This window comes from Poecilia mexicana, unplaced genomic scaffold, assembly GCF_051168715.1.
Source record: "Poecilia mexicana isolate PSO_F unplaced genomic scaffold, ASM5116871v1 scaffold_7, whole genome shotgun sequence".
Taxonomy (NCBI): domain Eukaryota; kingdom Metazoa; phylum Chordata; class Actinopteri; order Cyprinodontiformes; family Poeciliidae; genus Poecilia; species Poecilia mexicana.
The window spans coordinates 23798408-23819918 of NW_028263376.1; the positions used below are offsets into that span (position 1 = coordinate 23798408).

The following is a 21511-nucleotide window of genomic DNA, read 5'->3' on the forward strand; positions in this document are numbered from 1 at the left end:
GCTGTGGATGTACATAACTGCAGGCTTTAGAGCCACTGTGTGCACAAATGCTAGGCAAATTATATTTTTGAAGACACATTTTATTGCTGAGCAACTTGTGACAAATAAATAAACAGAACCAAACTGATATATGCTAAAAGCTGAGTTATCAACAAGATATAATTGAAAGATATGGACAACAAAGGAAACTGACTACATTTTATGGAATTATATTTGCTTATATTTAAAGTGATGAATAGGTCATTCAAGAGCTTAGTGCAGAAATATGAGCAAATTTGTTTGCAAATTATATATATATATATATATATATATTTTTTTTTTTTTTTTATTTTATTTTATTTTATTTTATTTTTTTTTTGTATTTTAGATAATTTTTTATTTCAGATTTGGCCAAAATAATCGCGTGTATAATCTTTGTTAAACCTAAAGTAATAGCCTGCAACTCTAAATTTTAATAAATAAAGATTTAACTAGAAGAAATCATTGGAAAAATTGCAAATTTCAAAGCAATTCACTGTCCTCCAAGTGGAGGACAATGAATTGTGTTGAAAAATATATATATATATATATATTTTGCAAGTTAAATTCTGTGTTTAGTGGAAAATTACTATAATTAGCAGAAATAAAGGCATGAAAGCATCAGCTCATGTGTAATTAATTAATGTGTTTCACGAATTTATTGGACTTACTAAAATAAATGTACTTTTCAGTAATATTCCAGTGTATTTGATAGCGCTGGGAACTGTCCAAATCTATTTCAGAACAATTACTTTCCCCCTGCAAAAACAAAGCAGGTTTTGGACAGAAACACACACGAGGAGGCGCTTCACACATACACAATCTGATATCATGGAATTCCCACAAAAACAAATGGACTGACTCAAGTGTGTGTGTACACAGAGCTAAATGGAAACCAGGGGAGTCACATGTCAGTCTCTCTTGTGCATGTCCATGTGTAAGTATATGTGTTTTTGCAAGAGTGTGTGAAAGTGAAAGCTGTGTGAGCAAAGGATATAAATTGCAGGAGCCTGAATGAACCTCTGACACAGCAGACTGCAGACTGACTGCCTCAGCTCACTCTATTCTCTCTGTTGCGTCCCTCTTTCATCTCTGATATTGCTGCTTTCCTCTTTTCTCACCACAAGACTAAGTTTCTCTCTTTTCTCTCTCTGCTCTTGCTCATCTTTCTCGATGGTTCCACCATCTCAGTACTGCTCTTTTCTCTGCCACAATTAAAACCCCCACACTCCCTCTCCGTAGCACACTGCTACCTGAGCAAATCAGCCCAGACAGATGAAGAGTGTGCTCCATACAAGAATATATGTATGAGTGAAAAGGTGAGAAAAGAGGGAGAAGAGAATAAAAAGGATGTTGAAGAGGGAGAAGGGAATTTCACAGAAGAATGATTCTGGCTGAACATAATACTGAATGACAGGGCTGCAGGTAACCCTGCTCTGCAGAATGTGTCTTTACATATGCTCTGAACCCGACTACATCGACACAGTAAGACCAAAAGAAGCCACACAAAAGACAACCTGGACACATAACTTTTAAAAAAAAGAGTCTCTATTATTTTTCCTTGCCGCTGTAGTAGAAAAACATAGCTGGCAAATTAACACACCATGATGCAAACATGGGACTGCTGTTTTATTCAGTTTGTCTATGTCAATGTGTGTCTGTCCCTATCAAATAAACTTGAAAGAAACATGTGAAGCACTGAGGATGATTTTGTGTTCCACGCTTTTTGTTAAAACTAATTTTATGTTTCAGATCTGCAGTGATTTCCAGGTTGAGCTCTGGCAACTGTGGAGCCCTATATAGAAACCGGTGTGTGTCTATCCAAATAAAGTCCAATCAATTGAATTCACAAGAATACAAGTATGAACTGTTTCGAAGGTAATTTCCGAGAAAATATTAAGAGTTTTGTGTGATTTTAACCAGAGGGATGTTTTTTTAAATTCTGACTAACTGTATTTCAGTAGGAATTCATGAGACAAACTTGCACAAAATAAAGTGGGAGAAAAATGATCAACAGTTTTCCAACTTTTTAACAAACAAGACTTGTCAGAGGGTTGCTTCATAGCATTAGTTGACAAACACAGCAGGCATCTTAAGATGAAATTATGAAGTTTAATGCAGGGCTAGGTTTTAAAACATTACTCCAAGCTTGGAACATCTCACAAAGCACTTTTTCAGTCCTCATTTGAAGGTGGAAAACATTTGGAACAACTGCAAATCTCACAAGACCTGGCCGTCCACCTAAACTGACAGACATAATCAGTCCAAGTGGTAGTCAAGAGGGTCATGGCAACTCAGAAAACATTGTGCATCATCCTAAACACACGATGCCACATATGGGTGATTCTCACGAACCCAGTCATTTGAATGTCTAAGAAGATTTTAAAGTCATACTCATGAAAATTAAAAATAATTCACTTTTATTTGAACAATCATCGTTTCTAATATTTGGCACAGTTAATTGTTAGTTACCAAAATATTTTTTAAAATGTTTTTTAACTAATTTTAGAGTCAGAAATTCATTACCGTAATGCGTCCACAGTAAAAAAAAATGCTTTCACCTCAATTTATCATTGTAATTATTCAAGCTGGTTTATAAAAAAATACTACCAACTTGTGTAAAATAATGTAAACTAGCTCAATATTGTGATATCTAATGATTTCCTATTAAATAATAAAATATATTTTAATAAAAGTGAGTGTCCAGAGGTGCAAAAGTCATTACCGTAGCACCTTGTTCGAAGTCCTGTTAAATTTATAGAATTTTTTAAAATTGAGTTATTTTGACCCATAATGTACCACAAAGAAGAGAAGACAAAATATGGCTAAAAAATAAGATTGTTTGACATATTTTGATTATGATAATTGTTATGTTTCTCCTTGCATACGCCTATTCGCACACCACAGCCGATCATTACCGTAATGTGCATTACCTCATGTGCTTAAAAAGTAAATGATTAGATATTTTTCTGTAGAGAAGATATCAGGGAATTTGTATTGTAGGTGAAAAAATTTTAGCTGACTCACCATGGCATGCTACCATTTTAAGCTATCTCATGCGAATTTCACTCATTACCGTAATGCACAACTTTCATTACCGCGCAATTTTAGACCTGTTGCGGTAATGAAAAACAAGATTACGGTGATGAACAGTGTCTTTTTGAAATGAAAAAATAGATAAATACATAGTGCATTTAAACTTTAATGCTCCTTATTGTTTTTTTTACACAATTACAGCAGTTTTTTATTTACTTCCTACTTATGAAAAATGGTTATACTATTTTATGGCAACAAATATTAATTACCTAATGTGAAGGGCAAAAGGAAGTAGTGCTGGATATCAATTAAAATTTCCAAAAATGCTTAGATTCAGAGGGACCCATTTCAACTCATGATCCAATTTGATGGTTTTTCGATTCAGTTAAGGATATTCCGCTATCAAAATTTTACTTGGAAGGTGAATGAGTGAAAGAAGATGTATACTGGGGGCAGTTCTCCTGGACTGGCAGCCCGGGGGGGTGGTCCACCTACAGAGTATGCTCCAACTACAGAGGGTTCTTAGGCCTCCCTGGTAATGTCTATTCTGTGGTTCTGGATTAGTCGAATCTAAGCTTCAGGAAGAGCAGTGTGGGTTTTGTCTTGGTCGTGGAACACTAGACCAGCTCTACACCCTCAGCAGGTCCTGGAGGGTCCGTGGAAGTTCGCCCAATCAATCTACATGCGTATTGTGAACTTGGAAAAGGTGTTCGACCGTGTCCTTCAGGGAGCCCTGTAGGGGCTGACAGTAAGTCGGGCTGGTTTCCGGTGAGAGTTGGACTCCGCCAAGGCTGCCCTTTGTCATCGATTCTGTTCATTACTTTCATGGACAGAATTTCTAAACGCAGCCAAGATGTGGACAGGGTCCGTTTTGGTGGCCTTCGCATCTCTGCTTTTTGCAGATGATGTGGTCCTGTTGGCTTCATCAGGTCATGATCTACAGGTTTAGTTCCCAGTATATCTGTAGTCATGGATGGGAAAATGGAGTGAGAAATTGACAGGTGGATTGGTGCAGCGTCCACAGTGAAGCATATACTGCTTTTCATTGTAAGCAGTAATGGCTTTCCATTATGGTTCAGCAATATGCAACATTTTCTCAGTTGCACTGGTCTGCCCTGGTGAAGAGAGAGCTGAGTCAAAAGACAAAGCTCTCAATTTACTGGCCAATCTACAACCATTACCTCATTTATGGGCATGAGATTTGGGTCATCACCAAAAGAACAAGATCACAGCTACAAGAGGCCAAAATGTTTTTTCTCTGGGCTCTCCTGTAGAGACAAGGTGAGAAGCTCGGTCATCTGGGAGGGACTCAGAGTAGAGCCACTGCTCCTCCACATTGAGAGGAGCCAGTTGAGGTGGCTTGGGCATCTGGTGAGGATGCCCGAGCCACCTCAATAAATAAATCACCCTTACATAAAAATAAATGAATAAAAATAAAAAAAAAACACCCAGTGAAGGACATAGCCTATTATCCAGGTCTGTGTAATATCGATTTTTGCGATATATATCAATATTTTCTTTCCTAGAAAAAAATCGATATAGTAATGCAAGTATTGTAACATCCAACTGTCATCTTGTTCACTCACTGCTTGCTTCGCCAGGAGAGTGATTAGGTCATCAGGCTTAGAGTGATTCCTTCAGATGTTAAGTGTCAAGGTTAAAAAGGTATCAAACTATTCAGAGCAGGGTACTTGGTGCACTTTATTTACTTTACAAATGCATGTAAGCTACAGTTTGTACTGTTTCAATTAAAAGAAACATGTTTTCTCACCACTTCTTTGATTCATTTTGTCCAGCTGTTGACTTTAAGTCTGTGTCCATGTCCAACTAGAGCCAGGTGTTGTGTAGTTGGTGCTTTTAATCAGTTTTCAGTTAAATTAATTCAATCCAACTCTAAGTCACAAAATGTCACCAAAATCACTCTGTCCCTCTAAAATCTTTCAGAAAATTGCAAAAGTGTATTGAATTGTATTGTTTGCTGAATATCGCAATATATATGGTATCGTGAGCAGAATATCGTGTATTGTATTGTATCGTGAGATTATTGAATCACTACAGCCCCACTATTCCTGAGGATTGATGAATTCGTCCAATTGCCCAACCTTACATTCCAAGCAATAAGCAGAGATGAAAAAAAGTCAGTTGTGGGTTTGTTTCCATGGCTCAACGTTGGTAAAATGTTTAATTTGCAGATGTATGTTTTGTTACATGCCATTTTATTATTTATGTGTAGTTAAATGTTAGTGTAATTATAAAGTGTTCATTACCGAAACATTCTTATTCATTACCGACATACGTTTTTTCATTACCGCTATGCTCATTTTATGATAATTTATTTAGATTAGATAAAAGAATTACATGAACTTTTTAATTCCTCAATGAAATGGTCAGACTCTTTTATATTATGGTTGTGTTGTTTTTTCAATTTAATGATTTAACACAAAATTAGAACAAAAATAGATTTTAAAATTGTATTCATGTTACGGTAATGAAATAATTGTTTACATTAAAATAATAAATTTTGTTATTAATGACTATTCTTTGTTGGTACCTTCTCCTTTGTGGACACTGAAGTCCATGGTGTCCAAAAAAAGTGGAAAAATGTTTTTGTGGTTTCATATTTCTTCATCAAAATTGTGTTACGGTAATGAATTTATTTCTTCAAAGTCAGACTAAAATGTCTAAAAATACCTTTAAAAATATGCATAGAGGTTATAATTTTACATTGAAAGATAAAATTAGATTCTATTTTATAAAGAAGGTGTGTTTTTGTGTGCATACAATGCATTTTTATTTTTGTTGTAAGTTGTACCATGTTCGTGAGAATCACCCATATGAAACACGGGCGTGACAGCATCATGCTGAGGAAATTATTTTCTTCAGCACACAGGATGGCTTGATAAAACCTGTTAGACACAGCTGTCGACTGAGACTAAGGTTCAGTCTGCAGTTCAATGACCCTCAATCCTAGTCAGAGCTCATGCAAGATAGTTTACATCAAAGCACATTCAGCTACTAGTTGTGACCTCCACAAATTTGGTGTGTGAGGCAAAAAAATTACTTTGTTGCCTACAAACAAAATGCTTTGTATGGAAGAGAACATCACCCTAAAAACACAATCTCCATGATCAGAAAATGATGGTGGTAGTATCGTTCTGTGGACATTTTGTTTTTTTAGCAGACAAAAAGAAACAGAATCTGCAAAATGTTCAGTTTCTAGAAGTTTGACGCACAGTGTGAGACATACCAAAAACATTTGCAGCTGTAGCAGAAGTGAACTATTGACTCTTGTGGAGGAGGGTTGAGTAGAAATGCACACCACACTTTTTTACACCTGAGTCGTTTTCCTTCTACTTCACTGTTATTCACAACTTTGTGGAGATCAATCGCATAAAATCTTAATCAGACACACTGAAGTTTGTTTTTGCATTAATGTGAAAAGGAGAATGATAGATTTTGTAAGTCACAATGCATACAAGAATTACACAGCAAACTTTTAACACCTCCACTTTCCTTCTTCATCTCTTGTTCTCTCAGACCCACACCCGCAGACAAAGACCACTGAAAATGTTTGTGTCTAATCTCTTTCTGCAGACTCACAACATTAAGTTAGTCTGAAAATATCTGAAGATGGAGCAAAATAGAATGAGACGTGGCACAACATTGCAGACTTGAAACTTCAAAAACTTGACAAAATGTGTAAACACAAACATAAAAGCACACAGTCCTTCACAAACAAGTACACAAACTCATTACCAGTGTGCATGTGTGTGTGTGTGTGTGCGTGTGTGTGTGTGTGTGTGCGTGTGTGTGTGATGTCAATGCATTGATATGAGTGTATTAATATTCTCCAGGCACCAGAGCATTTCTCTATTAGCTGGGTAGCAGCTGGAGAGGTGATGCACTTGGCAAAGCTGCTCTTTTGCTGGGAATGAAATTGAGCTTGCATTCTAATTCTTGTCCTAGAAAATAAAGGCCTTGAAAAAAAACAGCATAATTAATGAATCTTGCTCTTGGGAAAGATATGATCTTGTTGCTATGGGAATAACATCCACTTGTCTTAGCACAATTAGAGGCCTCTTTAGTGAAAGCAAAACAATCTGACTCAAATTTATGAACTGTGCGCTACAATGCAAACAATCACAGCCTGTTCAGCACATAAATTATGCTTCTAAATATAAAACGTTAACTCTTCTCTTTTGGATTATCTTTGTAAACAAATTACAATCTTTAAGCAGAACTTGGAAGTTTGGAGCACACTGGCGCTCTGATGTTCCAGCAATCACGTGCATTGTTTTGGTCTGAAACAAAGCAGGCTCATTGTGTCAAACCCGAAGACCGGTTCTCATGCACAGGCCACGGGGATAAAACAGCTGTTCTGCTAATGTCAGAGGGTGATTCGCTCCCAGCTGCCTGCAACTGTTGCGCCACACTGTTTAACACTTGAAGGCGTGCAAGAAGAGAAAAGAAAAGTAGAGAGGACAAGAGTCAGGACACAGGAGTCCTGGCAGCTGTCTAATGATCTCAAATAACCTCGGCGTTCTCCTAGCTACGCCTGCAACTGTTCTCCCTTAGTGCAAGCGTTCACACATTACCCACAAGCACACACGCATACACACAACAGTATGCACGTACAGAAGAGCCATTTGTTTTCCTTGACAAACACTTACACAGAAGCCTTTGTCTGTGTCTGCACAGTGGGCTTCAGACCTACTGTAGTTATAAACAAACATCCACCACGAACACATGCCTTGTGGAATGAGGGCATAGTTTCACTACTTCCTCAATCTAAATGGACAAAAGGTGAAGAAACCAATACACCTGGGTTCAGAACACAATGCTTACAGTAAGACTCTGCTGCAGACAATGTGGTTTAGATTTTTTTTAAAAATGTTCTCACATCTCTCGTTTCATACGCACTCGTGTTTTTTTACTACTTCCCACGACCGCATATACTGTATTTTTTCTGCATGTATTTTCATTTCCTCCCTCTCTCTCTCACTCCATCACACACACACACACACACACACACACACACTCAGCGCATTTCTCCCTCTTCTTCGTATACGCACCTCCTTTCGAAGACGTCCCCATATTCCCTCCCAGTCTGATCTGCTTCCAGAAAGTGAGTAAGACAGAGAAGTGAGGTGGAGCAGCGCCAGAAGACACTGACTTACTGAAAAGAAAACCAGACTCTGTCAGTGCGACCGGCTCTCAGACTCATACTGTCTTTGTCTTACTGCCCTCCCTCTCTTTCTTTTCTGCCCCACTGTAGCTGTGCCTAAGCTAAGCACTTCCATGTTTCTTCACAACTAAACTGTCTTATTCTAGGATCTAACACTAACCTCAGGAACCATCATTCCTTTCTTTGGTGGAATTATCACATAATGTAAATTTTTGCTGTTCATCAACAGAAGCAGCACTAAAACAGAAAATAAAAAGTCTTTCAAATGAACTCAACCTTATTCTCTGATCTTGATGGTGAGATGATCTTTGCAAACAGGAGACTAAAGAAACCTGCTACCTCAACAGAAATATAGCTATAAGAAAGCTCATATGCTAAATAATAATAACTAGTTACTGATAATATATCATAATTTTCTTACAAATGTAACATAAAGCAAAAGGAAATGTTTTAATTAATTTAGACCTTGTGTCATCTCATTACTCTGCCTTAGTTCAATTAGTTACATTACAACTCAAAAAAGCTTAGTCGCCATTGGACACGATGTAATGTTAGCTACTAAAAACTACCAAAAATCATAACACCATAAATTCTTGCATATCAATCTAACTAACAGTGTGCTTGTAAAACCGAAACCAAAAATGGGAGAGGAAAATAACATATGTTAAAAGGAAGACAGTGAAATTGCAGTGACAAGAGTATGCTCAATTTAAGGTTCTTATATATTACATGTCAAAGTCTAAATTTTTCGGGAATCAAATTTCTGAAGTTCACAATTCATCTGAATTTTAATATTATTACAAAACTTTGCTCTGACTTTTATGGTGAAAGTTTTATATGTGGAAACTGAAACAATGAATGATTAATAGACAGTTTGTAGGACAGTTTGGAGGAATTGACAGGTTGGTGGGTGGGTGGATGGATGGATGGGTGGATGGATGGATGGAATTGTTATTCACACTTCAAGTAAACATTTCTACAACAGACTCACATGTGCTACACTGACATTAATATTAGAATGTACAGCCCATCCTCACTGAGGTAAAAACTTGTTTTCCACATCAACATGTTTTATCAGATAACAATTAGAAGTCAAGAGAACATTAGAGGTGTAAACTAGAGGGTGATGGAAGTAGCTCAAAGTTTCACTACCTGTTTAAGCTCTCTGAATATTAAAGATTAAACTTGTTTGAGTTTAATTTACCGTGCAAATAATTATTATTTCCAGAGAAAGTATGATCTGCTGTTAATGTAATCATTAGTACAAGCAGCTCATGGCGCAAAATGACTTTCTGCATGTAAAAACAATGCTGCTGTATGCTCAGGGTGCACATCTTTCAGTTGATTTGCAGGTTTGCACTCTCATGTTTCATAGTACGAAACTGACTCAGAGTGGGAGATCCTCGGACCACATATCTTTAAAATTAGTAGCTAGCGTGAGAAAGCAAGTGTCCAAATGAAAAACTACTTTCAGGGCGCACAGCGGCTGAAACCACAGAATAACGACTCATTCCTTATAAGAAGCAATGACTACCAGTTTAATACTTCCACTAAACCACACATTACGCAGCCAGTTCAAAGGAAAAGAGACATGGTAAAGATTTCTGAAATGTAATCTGGATACTTACAAATTATGCATTGATCTTACAGCTGTTTTTTTCCATGCTTGTGCAGAACTAATGTGGTGTAATGGGTTTAAAGACTTTCAATCACAACAACTCCAGCTGGCTGGTCACATATGTATAATTTCAAGGGAAGGACGAAAATAAAGGAGGAGCCGAACTGACAGCAGAACGAGCTAAATCTTTGCAAATGTATACACTACCAGCAGCTCACAGGGGTTTTTTAACCGTTCTACTACATATAAATAAATATAAACATGACCCATGTTTACAGAACAAGCTATACAGTCCAGATACATGAAAGCCAGACAGCGCCTGCTACAGAAAGCCTGCCGCTCCCTCCTTATGGAAAATGACTCACAAACTTAAATTCTTTCTTCTTACCAATCTGTTTGTCGTCTTTTTCACAACTAAAAAACTCCACAAATACTATGTACAAAGATAATGAAGCTTTATTAATGGCAGTATAGGAACCAGGCAAAAATACCCCCAAATATTCTCCAACATTTTATTAATTTAAACAAGAGACAATTAAAGAGATGAAGGAAGGAATTTGTTTATCCATCCAGAATGGGACAAAATAAGTTAGAGGAATTGTGAGTACATCGAGAGAAAAGGCAAAAGAAAAAAAAAAAAACTGATGGAAATAAAGGCAAATGTGCAGTTTTAGCAAATGGCAGCTGTGGGCCAGAAATGAGGGTCCCACAGGCAGAATGGTCTCATTTCACTCAGTTTAGAACATTGATGTTTGCACATATGGACATTAGACTGAGGTATTTAAAATCACCAAAGGTATGATTTCCAGTGCTAACATAGCCAATATAATATTGTAGGGAGATGTGATTCGAAGCCGCTTCTGAGGCCATTGTCTTCTAAAGAAAGAAGCTGATAATGAGTGAATGAAACTTGTGCAGCACCTGGTGCTGTTTTCTGTACACTGAAAAACACACCTTATGTGCCAAAATGCATAAATATGGCATTAATTAATGATCTAACAGTATGTTTGCCCTTCCTTTTTTTTTTTTTTTTTTTGTAAAAACAGTCCAGACCAGTCAAGACATAGATAGCACTCATATCCTGAAGGTATGCTGTGTTGCCTGGTATCAACCTGTTAGTAGCTGATCCTTCAAGTTTTGTAAGGTGGGGCCTCCGTCTCCATGGATTTATTTGTCTAACACATCAACACACGTTTAATTGGATCTAACTCTTGGGGAATTTGGAGATCAACACATTAAAATTATGCAGTTTAAACCGTTACTGAACCATTTATCACTTCACCTGTCAACTGACATAATGATATTTCAGATCTGTGTATGTCTGTAAACCAGACTGGATAAATATTTTTCCCATGCAACCACATAAGCCAGTGGTTTTCCACAACTTTTCACAATTATATTTAATGATAAACGGTATGTTTATGTTTTAAGCAACAGAAGACATTGCAACTGCACATTTGCAGTTCATATTTATGGGTCTTTATTTTGTGCTTCAGCTGTACACATTTGACAAATATCACTCATTTCTCATAGAGGTAAGATGTTTCAACATAGTTTTCCATTTTTAATAAATATGATTATGGATCTTTTCATTAATGAGTTCATAAATTCATGTTTTTTATTCATGACCTTTATACAACTATTATGATTGTTGTGTCTACGTTCCTTGCTTTTGGATTTTAAAGGAGCTTTTGGAAACTCGCCACTGCTTGTATGATTCCCTAAAACTGGATATACTGAAATTTGTCCAAGTGGAAATCTGTTTAGAGTACCAACCTTGTGACAAACCCTACCCCTTATGTGTTAATTGGCCTGGCTTTCTATTTGTAAATGTAAGATTGGTTGTTGTGAATTTCCTTTCTATTTTGCACCTTTTCTATCTATATGCAAACAGTTCCATGTTTTATGATGACCCTGATGAAGCCCACAAGTTTAAATGTGTTAGTCTGTTGAAAGAGTTGTTTTTCCAATGTGCTAATTACATTATTGCAGAGTGTGCAATTTTTTTAGACAAACTAAGTTTGGCTGTGCTGTCAAGGTTTTGTGAATTAAAACGGCAGAAGAGTTTGTGGGCAATGCTTCAGAGGCCGCAACGAGAAAATATATCTGCCCTATTTGGAAGTTCGAGTCCTGACTTTAAGCCTCGCAGGAAGACCTTTGCAGAAGCTTGAAAAAAAAACTGAGCTACTAAAGACAATGTGCATTACTTTTAGGTAAGAAAAAAAAAACACAGTAAGCACAAAAACACATTAAAATAGCAGCAAAAACATCAGAAAAAGGAAAGACACTGGCTTTTTAATGGTACAAAGTTTTTAGTATCTCATTAAAGCCTTTCATTAAATAAAAATATAAATAATAAAAAATGGTTTAAGTGGCAGGGGAATATTTGCATATTTCCTAAAATAAAATAAAAAATTGACATTTTACTATTGAGTGCAGGTACGAGGTTGGGATGTGGGCTTTTCAACTGTATCTTATCTGAGTGGCTCAGGTGGGTCATTATGAGGAAGAGGCTTAGTTAATAAGACTAGTCTGACAGGATAAGCTAGTGGTGGCTAATCCTGAGTGGGAAGCACCAACTGTCAAAATACCTGCATTTAGCTGCAATCACACAAAGCTGCATCAAAATAATCACTCTCAAAATGACTGATGGTAAACATGGCAAATAAAATAGGAAATTTAAGGCGCATTAATATTGAACATCAGCAGGAATTAAGGAAGCAAGAAAACGGGAAGCTCACAGCCGTCAAGATGCATGAGGAACACACTGAACTTTAGATGTGGATGGAAAGTCTTGTAAAAAAAAAAATGTAAATATTTTTTTTAATGTTCTCTTGGGAGTTTGTGTGTAAAAGTTTAAATATGAAAAAATCAGTGGTTAAAATACTTAACCTCTGATATTTTAAACTGCATAACAGTGAATTCACTGTAAATAATTTCTGCACAACATCCCGTCCTCTGTGAATATTCTGCTGCCACGTTCATGTAAATAGAAACAACTTAATGAAGAACATCTACAGTTAACTAACTGCACAACTGTGGCAGAAAGCTGCTTACATTTATGGATTTAACCTGGCTCATCTGCTCAAATATCTGTGAAATTCCTGAATTAAAATAAAAGGTACCTACGTAGACACTTACAAAATCAGATCAGTCAAAATCAACATATTATTCTTTTTAATGTTTTGTAATAAATCTCATTTCGCCACCCTGAGGAGTTTCACTTTTATATTCTAGAAAAAAAAAAGAATATTTTTCTTATTCTTTACATTATTTAACATTGAACATGCTGTATTTAACATGTTCCAGAAGTCGGAGCTATTGAGCAAAGTTGAGCAAAGTATAAACCTGTGGCAACATTATATCACATATGAGTTAAAAGTATTTTATTTGCAGGCTTCAGAACAGTGGGACTTGCTATTTCTTTTTGTGCTGGCTAATTTTATCAATAAAACACCGAAACAGCATATTTCTCTCCATTCAATATGTTCAAACACTGAAGGAACATGTCCGCAAGTAGATCTACAGAACTTTTGGTGCCACTGGTTTACTTAGATGGAAACACGATGAGGTGCACGCCTACATTCTGTGGGTGTGCAGCCATCTTGAATACTACACTTCCTCAGCAAGCTCTGACTGTCTGAGTCGTATTGTTGTTGCTTTTCTCCCTGAGAACTCAGAAAATCTGACTTTGAAGTACAAAGATAATGCAGCAGCACACGTAATGCAATTAGAATATCTTGTGGTTTGGTATAGGTCTAATCTGGTTTAAAAAGGTATTACAAAAGGAATACTTTAATGTCTTAAATAATATCTCCTCTATATCTTCTACTTACTTTACAGACTTTCTTGAAGGTATACCACAGAACCAGACATTTTTTACTCCTTTTAAATGGTTATGTGTTCTCTGAGCCTGACAATATGTTATGCAAAGACTGACTTAGCAAAGAGTCAGCAAACACTGACTTTTTGCTAAACCTGCAGTTGAACAGAGCATTTTAAATAACAGATTTACTTCTAATCAAAAGAAATAATAACACCAGGTTTAAACACAATATCAAAGGGAAGAAAACATAAAACAACAAAGAAAAACGTCTCAAAGTCAACCTCAAGGACCACATCCTCCCATGTGATCTGTCTGGTGTGGCAAGATTAAAGCTTAATCACAACACTTTAGGAACGCATGCAAGTCGATCTGAACTTATTATCTTCACGTTTCAAAGCACGAAGACTTTCAGGAAACCACGAGTACAACGGAGAATGGCTTAGAGACAGTTTGTATTCTATTATTTCTTTGTGCTAAATTTTATGCAGGAAAAACCATTAACGAACAAAAGATGAAATGAAAAATGAAACATAATTAGTCTTTGATAAAAGCCTTGTTTATTCCAATGTTTTAAGCCAAACCAGCTGGGTGAAATAGTGTTGTCGATAAGAAGGATGTGCTACACCAATAGTAAATAGACGTAAACAAACTTATACAACACTTTTCTTGATGTACAGACCATCCAAAGTGATTTTTCCACACAAATATTCACAACAAAATGCAGATTAGCAGATCACTTCAGGTACAGTGTCTTGCACTTCAGTGGTAAAAATCCGGAACCAAACTCACAACCTTTCAACTGCCAGGCAACTACTGTGGCCTCAACTCCACAGCCGTCACCTCAGTCTGCTGACGTCAGTCATTCTCTACTTACTCTTAAGTTTAGCTCCCACAGGATAACATATAACATGTCCTGTTTACAGCTGGAGGAAATCTGTTTCACTAATAAGAGAATAAGAAGCAGATTCAGTCAATTATCAAAAACCTTTATATGGACTTTTTCAGAACTCAACAGTAATCTTTTCCAGATAGTTTTTGGGGTTTGATCAATCCCATAGTAATGGAAGTTTGCAAATATCATACTGTAGAATATTTTTACCTCACTATATGTCACAATTTCTATAATGGAAAATAATGGATGGAACTCCTTGGATGTGATAATTGGCAGGTTATTAGATTTCAAGAATTATACATGCCAATACCGCACATGGTCAGTTGTATGGATTAACTTCACTGCCACTAATCCTCACTCCTGATGTAGCAATAGATTGTTTGGAAATGAATGGAAAGGAGTTCGGACATTATGATAAGATGAGTTAGGAACACAAGGGTTTTACCTTAATTAATAATACCAATATTTAATCATAACTTTTCATTACATCTCTTCCTAATATCATCTAAGTTTCATACAACTTCTCTTGAAACAACTTTAACAGCTAATTTAAAAAAAAAAAAATAACATCAGAAAGTTTGGGTAAAAAAAAAAAAAACTATGCACACCACTACACCACTACTACTACACCACCACAATGATTTAATTGCACTCGTATCCCTGGGAAGCTTTGCATGCGAGTCAGAGCAAATCAACCGTAGGAAAAGAAAGCGGAACATATGCACAAACTGTAGAGTATGAAGTTACCTGGAAAAGTCCCATAAAAACCTGGACCAATTCATCACCTGTGAAAACAGTACCAACACAGACGCACACACACAAACCCCTACTCATGATCTGCAGAGTTACTCATTAAAGAAGTACATGTGTGTAACTTCTAGTCTTACAGTAAGGAGAAAATGAGGAGACAGCCACCAACTTTTCACTGATGGATCTATAAACGTATCTTTATTGAGCAATAAAGAATAGGGGAAATCTATAAAACATGACACTTTGAGAGCTTGCATGTAAGAAGCTGCCGTTTAAACTGACTCACTGTCTTCCACCAAAATAAACACAACATGAAACCACAAGACCAGCACATTAGCAGGAAGCAATATGAGACTAGCGAGCATGTTCTGAATTGGTGCCAGCGATCAGATAAGGCAGATAACTGGAAAACGATAAAGGAGGGATTTTTATAAAGACTTAAATTTGTTTTTTGTTTCTTACGTTTTCTGCACTCTGGGCTTCATCTTGGTGAATAAGGTTTGTATTGACGCCCATAAAAAGCAGGCACCACTGAACACATGCAGGCCCCCGCATGGATATGAAAATACAGCCTGGGGGATTTTACTAATAACAAACACAATGAAGCACCTCTGTGTCTGGAAAAAGGAGGCTATTTTGCAGCAACCAAAACAACTGGGTCATATTAGCACAGACCCGGCTTTCCAAGCCTGCCTGATGCTATTACCAAAGTCATGAGGATCTGCTGGTTATTGAATTGAAAAACCATTCCCTAGTCTCGCTTTCTCCTTCCAAAATATTCCATCTCCATCCAGATGGCTTGGGGTTTCAATCATGTCAGTGCTTGGCAATATGTGTTTGTTTGGCTTTCTCACTGTAAGGCAGTCCCAGGAAAAAATGTTGTAGTTTCCAGGCCCTTCTCTAGTGAGAGGGGTAGGGTTACATACAGACTGGAACCAACGACTCTTAATAAAATATAAATCATTTAAATAAATGCTGTGGGGACCAGTTAGAAATATGGTAGGGTAATCATATCTTTTGGAAACAATGCAGGAATTCTCAACAGCTAATCCAAAATGATAAATTTTCAGCAGATAACAGAAAACCAAGATGTCGAGTGACATAAGAATTCATACGTCTATTAACATTTTCATATTTAATCACATCATGTCCACAAACTCCAGTCCATTTCTTTGTGATTTTATGTGATAGATAAAAACAGGTGGCATTACAAGAAGAAAGCAGTTGTTCAAAGGTAGCAACAAGAACTCCTACTTTCAGGTTTCCAGAAGCTATGCACGTGAAACACAGAAAACATGTAGGAAAATGTGTCCTGGTCAGATGAAGCCAAAACTAAACTTTGTGGCCTACATGCCACAACATTTTATGTGGCAGACAAGTAGCACAACACAATTAACACCTCCACAGTGACAAACGTAAGTGGAAGCATTTGTGGCATGATGACCTGCATCATCAGCTGACCAGACTTGAAAGGAAGTTAGATGTTTCTGAATACAGAGCAGGTCTGGAAGAAAACTTGACTTGACTGCAGCAGAGCTTCACCTTCCAGCAGAATCTGACAACCTCTGCCTGTCTTTTCCTTTTATATCATGTCCATTACATGAGGTGGAAGCAGCCTGTCGCCAGGTACTGACTGGGAGTGCCTGGGTTCAATATTTCCAGCTTATTTAAACCTGCTTGTTACTGACATCCTTAGACTTAGAAAAAAAAATACAAACACTGATACTTTGGTCTGTATTGCTATTTTATAGTTTTTTCCACTGTTTGTTCGATGAGAGAGTCAAAAAAATATCAAGAAATTTACAAATTAAATATAAATGCATGGATGTTTCTCTATATTTTGTTGGGACATTAGTGATTTAATCCTCCAAATGTTCTTTAGATGATGCAGTTGTCTATGTGTCTCTGGCAAGTCTAGGTCCATCTCTACATCCAGATTTTGGCCCTGATCACTTTCTAGCTGTAATAACTGAAACTATGTGCAGACTCTAGATCGTTCTTCTTTAGGTTCAAAGATAATAACTTCAGTTTTGTTTCTACTCATTAGAAGAAACTTCTGCACATTCATACACTGACTTGTTCTCTGCACATTCTCTGTGCTTGAGTGGGTTCGTTGTCACCTGGTGGAATTGTAATGTAGAGCAGTGTATCATCTACATAGTTATGGTAGCTAATATTATGATATGAGTTAGTGGTAACATGTAGATATTAAATAAGGAGAGCCCCAAGATGGAACCTTGAGGTATCCCACATGTGATCTTTTGTTTGTGTCAATGAAAAGTTGACAAAATCCCTGTTCTTTAGGTAACGCTTGAACCAGTCAAGTAGTGTACCAGAGGTAGATTTAAAAATTAAAATGTTCTTTAACAGCGGCATTTGAGTTTGAGTCTTTCATTGCATTGCCATGGAGATAATGACCTAAAAAAAAGACTTAAAAGAAGTGATAAATAGGTTTTTATCATCAATTTTATCACTACGTCATAGCTGTTAATACCATAATAAAATTTTATGTCAACACTGCTCATGTCTCATACCCTCTATCATCGATATACTGATGCTAGGAACCACAATCATTCATTTATGGTTTATTAGTTTTATGTCAACTTAAGTTACATTTATAAAATTCCTTAAATTAAATTTTAATTGAAGTCAAGAAATATTTTAAGAAGAACAGAATACAAAAATACACTCCCCACTTTTCAGGTTTTTATGTTAAAAACTTCAAAAATCTGAGACAAGCTAAGTACGACAGACATACTTAGTGTATGTCTATCATATAAACTCTTTTGCACAGCACTGTATGAACAAAAATTCAATATGTGTTAGTATGTTATGTCAGAGGTCACTAGTAGGACAGATGCTCCACTTCACATCCCCAGGAATTCATCTGGGGATGAAGCCTCTACTAACCTGGTTTATCCCAACAAAAGCTTAATTCTCACTAATTATATATAAAGAGGGACATTGGTATATCACTCACTATGTTTGTTGTTGTTTTCAGGGCACGGCGTGCTTCTAACAAACTCCTGGGGATGTCCGTGTTTGGGTGTTTTGCCCCTTGGCAGGCCCGGTGAGGACAGCTTCCCAAGCCTGAGGCCACTGGAGCTCTCCATGCCTGCAATGGTAGATTATGAGGTTAAAGGCTTTCTGCTGCTCATTAATCTGTTCCCAATGTTTGTAAGAACATTATTAGCACTCCACTACATCAATAGCCTGTGAAGATGCTCTCTCCTTGTTAATGCAGAGTCTTCATACTGGTCATTGGTGCTGTTGGACTGAAGGTGAGATAAGTGGAGGCACACACATCATCTGCAGTGGTAATGAGGGTGTGACCTTCCATGTTTCATTTCAAAATCAATAATCTGACTTGCACACTAACTTCATGCTCTGCCCATTAGACAAAAGGTAAGTCAAAGAAAGGACAGAGACAAGAACTGCTGCTCTGCTTGTGGTCTATCTTATGAAAGACCAACGAAGGATCTGTGTATTAAATCACCTGGTTGACAGCAAAGTTTTCTGCTTTATAGTATTAATTATCAAAATTAACTGCTGAATCTCAACACACCTACTGTATACATAAAATGTACTGTTCCTAAAATTTTGATGAACAAGGCTGCCAATTATTAAATGAAGTGACAGCAATTAGAATCCAACATCCTTTCACTCACTTTTATAAATTACAACACCAAACAGTCTGACAGGAACCAACCAGCTTCCATTTTCACGCCTTGCTTTACAATATATACGTGTTTCTGGTTGATGTGAAAATAATTTGCTTTCATTTTGCTTAAAGATATTCTGACATGCATCGCAAGTGGCCTGCATTAAACAAGAAGTTGAAATGCACAAAGGCACAAACAGGAACTAGAGTGCATGCAGGAACAGTAATTTGGTATGACTGAGGGGTGTTAGATCACCCAAGCCCTGAAACTAACAAATGTGGGCAAAAAAAAAAAAAAAAAGCAACCAGAAATGAGTAATTGTGAGACTTCATTACAAAAAACAGTAAAAAAAACAGAACAAATAATCAGAGATTAAGTTTGCAAGGTTCTTTGCAAAAAGACCTTCTTTGTAAAATGCTACATAGCTAATGTATATGTACTGGAATTAAAATGTAGCTTAGTTCAAATATTAAAATACAACATTCACATTATAGGAAAATACTTTGTGAATGTTTTGAGTTTGTGTGATTTTTTTCCTTCTGTTTACAAATGACAAAATATTAAAATATATGCAAATAAAACATGGATCTAACAGACTTTAAATATAATTGGTATTTTTCTCACTTATACTAACTGCCAAACAGTTTCCGCTCCACCTAACACTGTAAATCGTTTGGTAGCTTTCTCTAAAATATTTCCTCATACTGTTCCCACGGTTTAATGACCTTTTATTTAGATGTCAGAGAAAGTGGCATAGTGACTACAGAGTATAGTTAACACAGTGATGCTCCTCCACTTCCTACTGCTACGAACTGCTGGTCAACTATCTGAAAGAAGGCCACTATATATTTTTTATTACAAGAAAAACATTTAGCTGTTTCGAAATAGTTGTGAAAAACCAGTCATGGCGTGAAACGTGAGTCTAATGAAGCTAAAACTGTTTTGACACTACAGCTGGCAAGTCACAGCAATATGTCTGACATAAAGCCAACTGCAAGCTGGCTACCTGAGCAGATAGCCTGACAAAGTGATCAACAATATAATACTGGTGTATCTATAAAAACCAGAACAGCAACAAGAATAAATCTTCTCCACATGAAGAACTTATAAACTACTACAACATTTAGCAAGTGTTTATTCTACATCTTTGCTTTGGTCTATGTAGAGTCAAAATAACATTTTTATTAGGTTAGGCCCTGAGTTAATGCACCCGTTTGCAAATTTTACACCCATGTTATTTTTTAGTGTTGCCATTTTGCACCCACCTATTTCCATTTAAAACCTGTAAACAAACAAAAATGTTATTAAGCCATTGTGTATCAGTTTGTTTTTACATACAGTAAAGTTTTGACCTGAATTGTGAAAATAGTGATAAATTGCTCAAATCTTATAAAAAATTACATAGTTTTCTGAAATCTTTGTATTAAAGCCTGTTTTAAATTTTTTTGGATTCTAGTTCAATTCAAATTCAAAAAAACTTTCTTGATCCCAAAGGAAAATTAAATAACTCTGATCCATGTTCAGACAAATTGATTGCTCTAAATTAACGTGCCATGATCAAACCAAATTAACTCTAAATAACATCTAACTAGTAGACATATCATTTATTGGACCCCTAAAACTACATTTCCCCACAGTAGGGCTAGAACACCTAATAGAAAATAACTTGAAACTTAAGAGTTGTTATCAGTAAGAACCCTTACAAATAACATTAAAATATATACTTTTAAAATGGTTGAAAAAAACCTGTTTCTATTTTAAAATAAAACAAATTAGATATTATTGTGAAACAAGCTTTTTCTTTTTCTCTCACATTTTTGTTTTTTAATTAGGAACAATAAAGTGCCGAATACAATAAGTAATTCCATAAAAGATTCTTTGCAACCATCCTTCAAGTTATAATGAATACAAGTCTGTGACACCTCAAACAAACCAACCTGCAAACAAGTATTTCCCACTGCACGTGGCCCACTGCCACGGTGTTTGTCAGCTTTGGTCAGGGCTCAATTTGAACATGTGAGTAAATAAAAACAATAAAAGTGTTCCACTTCTTCCTCCTTTAGTCCGACCACACCTACCTGAACTGTGGGGTCAGTCACTCAGCAGCAGGAGCCCTGGGGGGGCCCCACCGGGTCACCCACGTGACGGGAGGAGGAGGTCAGGAGACAGGCACCAAAGTGGGCGTTTTTTCCACCAATGTTATGTTACATGGCAATCACACCTGCTTGTACGTCAAGGGCCGTTCAGACAGGAGGCTGGGGGGGCCGAAGGGAAGTGGACAGCCGTCAGCCTCGTCTCCTCTGAACACGACGACAAAAAGACGAATCACAGTCCCGAGTGTCCATGAAAAGAAATCCAGTGTAGTTTCACCTCATTCCCAGTTTCCAAACGCATTCTCCTCCCTCCTCCTTTTCTGCATTAATATGTACACCACGAGGCACTTCTCCAACCTCCGTCTTCTCCTTAGACCCTCCAGAAATATTAAAAAACACCCAGGAAACACGGCCAGGTCCTCGGCTCCTGA

The 21511-nt window shown here is 36.8% G+C and overlaps 1 protein-coding gene across 3 annotated transcripts in view; it reads right to left on the minus strand.

The window, feature by feature from the left end:
• The window catches only part of znf512b (zinc finger protein 512B), a 39736-nt gene that overhangs the window by 17620 nt on the left and 605 nt on the right, over positions 1-21511 (minus strand). For all 3 annotated transcript variants that reach the window (XM_088007295.1, XM_015006428.2, XM_088007296.1), the window contains exons 2-3: positions 21066-21507; positions 18306-18440 (exon numbers count right to left, since the gene is read on the minus strand). In XM_088007295.1, coding sequence (XP_087863421.1) covers positions 18306-18438 — 133 coding nt within the window. In that variant the 5' untranslated portion in view covers positions 18439-18440; positions 21066-21507. The remainder of the gene's footprint in view (positions 1-18305; positions 18441-21065; positions 21508-21511) is intronic.